At 42.5% G+C, this 11,419-nt stretch overlaps 1 protein-coding gene across 1 annotated transcript; it reads left to right on the forward strand.

Moving 5' to 3' along the window:
- Window positions 1-782: 782 nt before the first annotated feature.
- KCTD4 (potassium channel tetramerization domain containing 4) lies at window positions 783-6,807 on the forward strand. Its single transcript, XM_068121242.2, has 2 exons — window positions 783-1,095; window positions 6,224-6,807. The coding sequence occupies exons 1-2, from the start codon at window positions 783-785 to the stop codon at window positions 6,805-6,807; spliced, it is 897 nt and encodes a 298-aa protein (XP_067977343.2).
- The last annotated feature ends 4,612 nt before the right edge of the window (window positions 6,808-11,419 follow it).

Raw genomic sequence — 11,419 nt, forward strand, 5'->3', positions numbered from 1 at the left:
TCAATATTTGTTTTTTATTTACAGCTTAATATAACCAAATTGATATTAAAAACAATACCACCGTCAAACGTATTGAGCAGCTCTATCCCGGGATAAATTTGACATTTTATCATTCTATACAACTGAATTTCCTGCCTTTGCCCTTTTCACAGCCAGAGACCGCATAGTGCGTCTTTCATAAAAGATGAATTATAATAATGAATTAAATATTTATTCTTAAATCCCAAACCCACAAACACCCCCTCCATCTTCCCCAGCAACAGCATCAGCATCAGCTTTATAAGACCGCACAGCAACGCATTTGAAACGCTTTATGATACATTGGTGAGATCATTTGAAAGGCTTTTTATATTATTTGCTGTTATAATTGGTCCAAGATCTTGTTTTACTTCATATTAAGTTGGTATTTTGGATGGTATTTTCTTGTATTGCATTGTTGTACTTCAAAATGTGTTCTTTATTCTGTAAGTTAGTAAAGGTTTAAATAAACAGTAAAAATTGTTTAACCTCTTGCTATTCCGACGTATTGATTTACTTGTTGTCTTTATTTATTTACTCGTTTACTTGTCCCTCTGCTATATTCTTAATTTATTGTATTCCTAATCATTTAAAAACAGCGGTTCCATGATGAACCTTGTTTGTAATGGTGATCGGTGCATTTGCAAATTCACTCTTATTGCTCTGTTCTCAAATGTCTTGCTGAGTTTTTTGTAAATGAGCAATAATACTGCATATTATACATAATTTGCTCTTTTATCTCTTTCCATTCCCACAGCTGGACCATGCTTTGCTCACGAGATAGCGATGGAGCGATGAAAGAAAAGGGAAGTGAAGGGGGGTCAGTGAAGGGGAGTCGTGAAGCCGAGAGGCAGAAAGAGAGCAATGGAAGGGGAGAGATACAGAGAAAGGCAGGGAGTGTGAAAGGCCAAGAGAGAGGAAAAGCTGAGAGCGGGACGGGAATGGAGCGTTCCGTGGTAAAGCTGTGTGTGGGAGGGACCTATTATGCGGCCACATGGGAGACGCTGGCACAATTCCCTGACTCTGTGCCCGCACGGCTGGCCCGTGGGGAGGAAGTACCAGGAGCTGGCTTGCCAGGTAAAGCCTACTGCATTTCCTTCTCAGGAACATCAAGTAAGAATATTTGATAAGAGATTATATGTGGACATGATCAAGTGATCCAGAAGACCGCTGTCCTTGATCCATTAGGGCCACATTATCGATAAGCATACGTTATGCTGTTTGGTTAGAGCATCTGCTCCGAGTCTGGGAGGTCGGCGGTTCAAACACCAGCCGGGTCATACCAAGTTATAAACATAGGGACAATACCCCCGGCGCTCACCTGGTAGAATAAACAGTATACTGCACTGACTAAAGGTATTTTAAACCAATTTCAATGGTTGCTAGAAGACAGCGCAGCATGTAGAATCATACTAACATAATCATAAGACTATAAACAAACAAAGAAAAAAATACCTATTTGGGGGGGGGGGCAACCCCTACCCCCTCCCACCCCATGTACCTCCTCAGACCCCAATTTTTACAATGCCTTGAACAAACATTGGTACATCACAGATGATGAAGGTTGTGGTAAAGTTTCATCAAAATTGTGTGTGTAGGTTCTGAGAAAAAAGCAAATACCTATTTTAGGGGGCAACCCCCTCCCCAGCCCCCCCCCCGGCCCGCCCCCAATAGACCACCTTAGACCCCGATTTTTTTCAAATGCCAGGAACAAACTTTGGTACAACACAGGTGATGAAGGTTGTGGTTAAGTTTCACCGGAATTGCATGTGCAGTTTCTGCGAAGAAAGCAAATACCTATTTTGGAGGGCAACCCACCCCCCCCCCCCCGTAGATCCTTTGTGGAAAAAGCAAATATCTATTTTGGGGGGGTCAAACCTGGACCCACTTTGACCCCCTGTAGACCCCAAAAGGGGCAGATTTTTTAAAAGCCGTTAACAAACTTTGGTACATCATGGGTGATGAAGGTTGTGGTAAAGTTTCATCGAAATAGTGTGTGTAGTTTCAGTGGAAAAAGCAAATTCTTATTTTGAGGGGTCAAACGTGGATCCACGTTGCCCCCAGTAGACCCCCTTGGACCCCGAATTTTTTTTTTAATGCCGTGAACAAACTTTTGTCACAACACAACAAATATCATTTGTGCCAAATTTGGTCGCAATCCCATCAGCGGTTTCGGAGAAGAATTTTCAAGAGTTTACAGACGGACTGACGGACGGACGACGCGCCATCGCATAAGCTCCCCTGAACTTCTTTCCAGGTGAGCTAAAAATGGTACGTGCCACTCCCTTGCTTGACGTTTCAACATTTTAAAGGATAAGAGAAAGGCAATGCCTATAGGTTGTCCTTCCATGGGGGAGGAGGAAATTCTTCCTCAGGAAATGTCCCATTGAGTCTGGTGAGAAATACGGCGCCTTGTTGTGGTGTCACTGGTACCCATTGTGTGTCGTGTAGCATTCTCCAGGTATTCGGCGTACAAAGTGGCATCTCATAGACCCAAAAAGTTGAAACTTCGATTTATAAGACCACATTACTTTGGCTTTTATGGTAAAGTTGCAAAATATTGAGTTGTATTTCTCCACTGCTTTAGCCAATTCAGTCGAATATGTAAATATAGGTGGTTCTTTGATCATATGGGATTTGATTCCTCCAGAGAAGAGCAAACTGTGCACATTCACCCATTTTGATTTGATCCGTCTTGGTTTCAAATCAAGCTCACCATTTGCTGACTGATAAAAAAATATCGGTAATTGAGGGAGTTCGATCCGGCATTATTCCGGTATTTCTCCAATAATTCCCAAAAGAAACTGCATTAAACCGTCTCTTGAAGGCAGTTTCACAAAAGAGATTGAAGTGGAACAAATAAGTTGAAGTAGGTGCAAAGCCAGGAGAGGGTTAATGAAAGCATGTGTGCGTCCTGGGGGAGATAGGGGAGGATCGGAGGTCTGAGAGCAGACAGAGCAACAGTGGAGCAGAGGAGGTAGAACAAGAGAGAGGCCATGGACATGTCCGCAATGTGACACAGCAACAGGCCTTGAGCTTCAGCATCATTACGGGAGATGCAAATAATGTTGAGAACTTTAGGTTCCACAGAATCCAGGAGATACATGTGAGGATGTAGCATTGACCAATGGAGAAGACGAGAGCAGTGCACCAATTGAGCTGTGGATAAAGACCATTTAGGCTATGCGGTCGTTCCGATTTATTGAGGAATCACCTCAATTGACACATGATGTCCAGTCTAGGGCTCACTTTGAAGTCTTGCTTTGCTAAGTGGTCGGCACAGAAGACATTGCTAACCCTATATCATCGTTCAGGACACTGAATTTTTCCAGGTGTTGATTATGGAAATCGATCTGATAGATGGGTTTGTGTAACGATATATCTGGAGTGACAGGGTGAGACGGTGAGATCTTCAGATCCCTGAATAATACTCACTGCCGAACTAGCATTGGAGTTCATTCCAGTCACTGTCTGGTGAAGGCCTTCAAGGCACTCTGTGTGCCGAAGGTTCCATCATGTTCCTTCAATGGGCTTTAAAAGTCTGTTTAGCCAGGAAATGGCACAAAACACAAAACAGTGTGAAAGTTGGTGTTGATGAAGAAGAGGAGGGCTAGGCTGTCGTGATAAGTTGATGCCCATGTGTAATTTCAAATTATTAGAGACTAGAAACACCCGCTTCCTATAGGAGTGGCAAGAGAGGGGAGGAGGGCGAGGGGAAGCAACTTTAAGTTGGAGGTGGCCACCCCAACTTAGTAGAACCTTCCCATGCACACCACCATCTCTTATCTTCCCCCATCCAAAACTTTGAACTCTTCTACCCCCGTTAATTCACCCCAGATCCACTTTTTTTGAAATACCGACTTATTTCCCCCCCAAGCCCTCTCCCTCCCACAGATCTCCTGTTGTCCCTGTTCTCTGCTGTTGTATTTGTGTGCTTCCCTCTCTCTCCCCATCTGGTCTCCCGCTCCCTTTATTGTATGTTTTGTGTGTCCGTTTGTTTTTTCTTTGTCATTAATGTAAGCTGTTATACGAGCCTCGATCTTGTATACCAAAAAAAAAAAATTAACCCGAGAGTACCGTACAGCCACCAAGTTTCAACGCATTTCTTCCCACAAACAAACAGATGAAAAATCGGTCAGAGACCGAGGACTTGCCAGAATGTACTTTTTTTTATCGGCCATTTTGAATCAAAATGGCGGGAAATCTATACATGTATATACGCTAAGCAATGGAAGGTAACTGAGTAAGTGTATGCATATCTCTTGTCCTATCAGAGTTATGGTGGTTTGAAATATATTTTCAATGAAAACTTGGCCCCCTGACCTTTGACCCCAAAAAATAATTTAAACTAAGTATTTTTGACCATTTTATGCCACATGTTATTTTTCGGGAATTGAATAATGAACATTTTGGTGTTGGTTAGAAGGGAATCGGATAATGTTTAACAGAGTTATTAGTTTAAAAAAACAATTTTTGACCTTGAGTTTGACCTTGAGTTTGACCTTTCAAGGTCACTCAAGGTCAAAGGTCATAGTGCCAAATGAAATGTCGTATGTGACTTCCTATATGTCAGGAACAGTAAGTGTATGCATATCTCTTGTACTTTTAGAGTTATAGTGGTTTGAAATATATTTTAAATGAAAACTCACCCCCCGATTTCACATTTTGGGTGACCTTGAGCTTGACCTTGGGCCTAGAGAGTCAAAAATTGGGCACAGTTTATTCCAGGGCAACGCAAATATGTGTGTAAAGTATGGCGATGCTATGTGCAACGATGTAGACTAGTACTGCGCACAGATAGACAGACAGACAGACAGACAAACCAACCAACCAACATACTTGCCGGATTCCGGCAAGTAACAAGTATGTTTCAACACATTCCTCCACGTCTATGGTGACTATAGTTTCCATTATACTATAACAGAGAGGATTTTAGAATGATTTGTGAAACTTCTGGGAGTTTTGATTTATTTTTAGCGATTACATCCAGGTTTCAGGTTGTTCGGTCCAGCGGTGCAGGAGTGCATTAGGACTTGTGAAGAATCACCCACTTCTTATGATAATTCTCCACTTTAACATCAAAATAAAACCCAAGTTTGAGTGGCCATCCCAAATTAGTAGAACATTCCCATGCACATCCAGTGCCATTGTATGTTAGTCTGGGTGTTTTCCGCTAAGTGTCGCTGTAGGTATGGTTGCTCCTCTTTGTTGTGTTCCTGGTTCCTGGACCTGGCCGTGTGTTTGACCGCTTCATGAATACATTTGGTTTGTGCTACCAGAGACCTCGTTGGTGTTTCCGGCTGATCCTCCTTCCCTTTGGCATGGTGATAGCATTGTCTAAACCTGGGACTTTCGATCGGTGAGGTGGAATATTTCTGCTTTCTCTCCGAAATGCCGGAGAACTAAATACTGTACTGTACAAAATCTTCGGTGTACTCTTTCCCGAGATCCAAACTTTTCATATTTCCTTAACGACGGTCTCACATAGACAACTTTCCAGTTGCCATGAGATGCACTGCACAGCTGGAGGTGGCCCACTTGGATCTCATGCTTGGTCAAATAGCCAACGATTGTCCCATAATCTCCAGAAACTCCATTGTGAAGGCCTCTAATCTCTGGCTTCTAGTTGGCAATCCATTCCGCTCCATTTCGGATTTCAGATAGCTGTGGCTCATTTCAAGGATATGGACTCGATTAGTCCTTCTTCTGATGACCGTCCAGAAGATGTTTTCCAAAGGCTTATAGACTTTATAGAGGATACCCTAATCTGGGAGTATGGGTCCATAATCCATCATGGAGAACTTCCAACCATGGATGAAAGCTGATCCCTACCTTATAAAACGTGGCGGTGCTGATGTGGAGCTTAAGGATCTTGTAGCGGTTCCAACAGTATAACGTTTATTATTCGACGACAGCAGAAACCCACAACTAGGACACGGGAGGAGCACACAAAAGTAAATGTAGTAATAGTTCTCGAAGCAACACAAAAAAATATATATATAAGTACACAGAAGGAGCACATAAACAACAACCACAGCCACGCCAACAACAATTACGTGTTATAAAAGATCCTTTTTCGCATGTGATGCCTTTCTTTCTCTTGCATGTCATTGAATTACAAGTCCCGGCACAATCAGCCCGAGACAAATGTTGTACAACTAATTTTTTTTCAACTGTTCGTTCCATTGTTGTTGTCTCCCACCAGATATGGGTGATGGCGTCGTGTTCATCGAGGCGGACGGCATGCTTTTCCGCCACGTGCTCTCCTTCTTGCGAGCGGCCGCTCCCGCCGCAGCGAATGCGCTCGTGCTCCCCGAGGGGTTCCGCGAGGCCGAGGCCCTGTCACGGGACGCCGATCAGCTGCGCCTCCCCGCGCTGAGGGCCGCCCTCGTCCAGCGCTTTGGAGATAGCCTCGCGCGGCCACCCGTCTCCTTCCTCGAGCTGTGCGATCGCACCGACTCGGGCCAGGGAGTGAGGATCTTCTGTACGGCCCCGCGCTTCCTCGACAGGCTGAAGGCGCGTGTCGTGTCCATCTCCAAGAGCCGCCTGGAGCGCTTTCCACCCGAGTGCATCCTCAGTGCGAGCGCGCTCCTCTTCCGACACGTGGCGCGTGCTGAGAGTGGCGCCAAACTCCTGCTCAAGGATGACTCGCTCTTCATTTGCCCGTTGGAGAGCCTCAAGCACGAGTTCGCCGTGCTGGCGTTGCGAGAGGGTTTCCAGCTTCACACTGCGCTCGATCGTACAGGGATCCCGCTGGCACAATACGATGCCTTGCACTTCTTTAAGTGAAAGTTTTTAGGGAACATGAGGCCATGAGCCACGATGTTGTCCAATCATCTGTCATCCTACTATATCAAATAAGGCAATTCCCTGTATGTATGCATGTGTGTATGTATGTATGTATGTATGTGTATGTGTGTATGTATGTATGTATGTATGCATGTATGTGTGTATGTATGTATGCATGTATGTGTGCATGTATGTGTGTATGTATGTATGCATGTATGTATGTATGTATGCGTGCATGTATGTATGCATGTATGTATGTATGTATGTATGCATGTATGTATGTGTGTATGTATGTATGCATGTATGTATGTATGCATGTATGTGTGCATGTATGTGTGTATGTATGTATGCATGTATGTATGTATGTATGTATGTATGTATGTATGCGTGCATGTATGTATGCATGTATGTATGTATGTATGCATGTATGTATGCACATCTGAAAGCATAGAAAACTACAACGGCACTCGGAAGAGCGTGTAACTCCCCCAGACTAAACAATTTACGTTTTAGTCAGGTTCACTATGTTAACAAATATAATTTCTTTCAAAATTTTGGGATGAGCAAACCTGTACATTTTTGGAATCTTCAGAGCATGGAGAATCTGAAAATCAATGTTGGCATTTGCACAGACACCTGCATGGCCGCCATTTTGGATTTTGAAAATGGCCGCCATAAAATACATATTTTGCGCTATCTCGGCTTCTAGTCAACCTAGAGACTTAATTAAATATGCTAATCCTATGTTTTCTGGGTCAAGGAATCCAATAAAGGCCTCAAAATAGTGCTCAGGATTATAGAAAAGCAACAAACAAAGGTAATTGAAAACCATTGTCTTTATATTTGTGATATCACTGTATTACATAATACATGATATTGCAAGTCCTTTGAAGTTATAGGTTGTTATAGGAAGTTATAGGTAGTATCAGATTGAACTATAAGTCCTATACACAGGATCTACGAGGTCTATACCGTTCAGGAATATGCTTTTACAGATCTTCATCACTGTCCTGAGTGCCATTTTCGCAAAGGTGTCTACGCAAATGTCAACATTAATTTTTGAATTCCTCATGCTCTGAATATTCCAAAAATGTATAGTTTTGCTAATCTACCAAAATTTTGAACGAAAAAACATAGTGAACCTGACTATTTTGTATCCCACCAATAGGTTGGATCTGGATCAAAATCCTTGGTGATGTTGGATCAAAATCCAATCGGACTTGGACCAAAATCGAATCGGCTTGTCCTTGTCACCTAACCTAAAAGTACGTAACGTGGACCTAGTTTTGTCATAATCCGTCCATAACTTTTTGAAATATCTTGCAATATATCGTTTTTGGTCCAATCTCTCAATGGTGAAGAATCGCTTAAAAATTATTGTATCCGGATCCGGATCTTCACCAAAATCTAATCAATTCTTCCTTGTCAGATACCCAACCTCTCCACCAAGTTTCGTCCGAATCTGTCCACAACCTTTTGAGATATCCTGTTTACAGACAAACAGACAGAGAAACAGACAGGGGTGAAAACTTGAGGTAAATTTAAAAGGGATGGCCGCATCTCCATGTGTGTGTGTCTGACATGTGTGACATGTGACATGTGTGTCTGTTGATGATAGAATCGAAAACAGCTTGGCCAATCTCCACCAAATTTTGCACACGTGTGTGGGGTCCCCAGGGTCAGGTCATGGACATTAAATAATCACCACCCCACCCCTAGGTTCACGAGGGGGGTAGGGAGAAGCAAGTTGTCTATATAAATGTGTAGCGTATAGCGCCACCTGTTGGTGGTGGGAAACGATATTACAGGTTAGCTGTGGGGATGACTTGCAATTTTGCACTATATACCTGGCATAGTTAAAGTGTTTTACTGAGCCCTGCTAAAGGGAGGGAATATTACTCTCCCAAAGTGGGCGGTGTTTCTCGTTTAGTAAAAGTACGTAATGTGGCATGCCATTCTCAAACGTATATCACATGCCAAGTATTCTATGAACATGTTTTTTGTGAATTACTATTTTGTCGACTGATAATGTAGATTTTCACCTATCATTTCCGCTGAATGAAAGGGGGCTGTCTGTTTGTTCTTATTGCCACCCCTTCCTACCCCCATCTCCTCCGAAAGCGGCTTGGTTGTGGAGTGGGTAAATCCTTGTTTCCTTGCCCTCAGGCCTCCCAATTGTCAGCTTGATTCCTTTGGCTGCTGCTCAAGGTGGAAGTTTCCTCCACTCTATGATGGAGTGGAAACCTTTCCAGGATTTGTTCTTATCCCTGGAAACATTTTACGGCTTACGACTTGTCTTGAGTGGCCCAATGCTTTGTCCAGAGTATGGACCTCATCCATCACCACCACCATCATTTATTCCACCGTCTCCTCCCCTCTACCACCACCCCCTTTCCCAAATAGTGAGCTAAACCAGCCCTTTACTTTCAGTATCCCCACTCCTATATTTTCCCAACCTCCTTTTCCATTTCTCAACATTCCTCCTACACTCCTTTCTTATCCTCCCTTGTCTTCCTTTTCTCAATTATAATTTTCTCATTCTCACCTACCCCCATGCCTACTAACGTAATAAATATATAGTCCCAAACATGCGTACAATCCAAACTGTGCCTATGATTAAACCTGTTTTTACGAAACAAAAGTCACTAAGGTGGGATGCAATCTGGGGAAGGGCACAGACCTACTGGATTGTACGGAAAAGGCATCAAAATGCAGTTGGTTCTGTTTTTAAGTATATAATACAAATGTAATTTTGCGATCAAGGAATGCTTTATCAAATGTCTCGATTGTGCTGATATGTATTTTTACCTTCGCAAAAGCGGAAGGTTATGTTTTGATCGCTGTGTATTTATTTGTATGTCTGTGTGTGTGTGTGTATGTTATTCGCATAACTCAAAAAGTATTCAACCGAATTGCATGAAATTTGGTGGGATGATTGGTTATTATACGGGACACATTTGATTAGATTTTGGGAGCAATCGGGTCAAAGGTCAAGGTCAAGGTCACGAAAAGGTCAAAATCGTATTTTTACCATAGCTGCGGCGAAGGTATGCGCTCTACCGAGTGCCCGTTCTAGTTATATGTTGTAAATGCGCAGATCAATATTGGCCACTTGTCTTGTTGACCAGACATTGAGTACGACATTGGGACACATCACGGTCACCCCTATGTATTGATAAGGCTGGGGGATCAAACACATTGAGGGGAAATAATAAACAGCTTATAAAAAATCAAGCACAAGTTACAAGGCCTATAGCTATAATAGTCGGAACACTCGAACTACATTGTTTTCACAGCACGGCGACCCAGAGAGGTCAGTAACATTTTACCTGTGGTCGCAGGTCTATAAGAGCTCCGCGTGGTTGTTGATGTTTGGGTATTCTTGGGAGTCGATTTTTGAAATGTGCACCCATTGGTTGGACAGCTGCCTGACCCCACCCACATTTGTCACTTGACTCCACCCACCATGGCACCGAGACAAAATAATATGGCCGCCATATTGGATTTCTGGTGAGCCTAAGAGCTCAGGCCTGTATGCCTCTGCTGGTTATACACTTCCTGGGTTTTTTTATTGCGTCAGATTTCCATTGAGTTGTTTGGGTCGAGTATTCCGACGAGGGACAGAAAATCCAACTCATAATGTTGAATAAAAATTATTAGTAAGGTTGAATCAATCTGGTCGGAACGCGCCTCCTTAAAAAAAAGCGTTACGTAATTTTTGAACGGCCCCATATTGGGGTTAAACAACCCGTGACAGATCAGATCGTTCTGATTTGGCGCAGGTTGTGACCACAGTGTGGTCATTCTGGTTACTTCAAAAAATATATATAAATATAGTGAAAATAACAAAAATAAATATAGTGAAAATAACAGGATTTGAGGATGCTAACGATCCCGTGAGGATGTTTAACAAAGCAATACTTTAACTGAATTACAAATTATATTTTAGAGACTGTTCCAATGTCCTCCGACTTATTAATGAAAATACACAATCATTCCAAAAACGAAAAGTTTAAAATTGAGTTTTAAATGTTAGTTGGCCTGTTAGTGTTCCCATCTGAACCCCTGGTTCAAGCGTTGTACTTTTAGAATTATGACGTCATAATTAAGGTACCGGTGACATCATGATTGACATATCTTATGTGTCAATGTGTGTCAAATAACAAATTTGACTTCACTGTTCCAGTACTTACGGAGAGCACTGTATGAACAGGCCTCTCCAAGAGCATTAGATCCATAGACAACATGAATGTACTCGTATCAATATAAAAAAAAAACACTCACGGTAATATCTTCCAAACATGTTTTTCCTTATGTCTGTCTGATGGGGGGAATGAATTCCTTTTCCAATTTCATCAAATCGGAGTTTATCCCTCAGAATGTCTTGGTCAGTGTGACAAATCGTTAAAGAGTTCATTGCATTGCTTGGTATGCCGATGTAGGCTTCTGGAACGGCTTATACTGAATATGAAGGTGATATCAAAAGTAGATGCTAAATCTGCTCAACTTGCAGGAATAGTCTCCCAAATTCTGCTGTATTTCACATACCACACCTGCACACCACTGTGGCTTTTGAAACACATCCGTACTGAATTTGGTGTTTAAACAAAGG

This window comes from Myxine glutinosa, chromosome 1 (assembly GCF_964187855.1).
Source record: "Myxine glutinosa chromosome 1, kmMyxGlut1.1, whole genome shotgun sequence".
NCBI lineage: Eukaryota > Metazoa > Chordata > Myxini > Myxiniformes > Myxinidae > Myxine > Myxine glutinosa.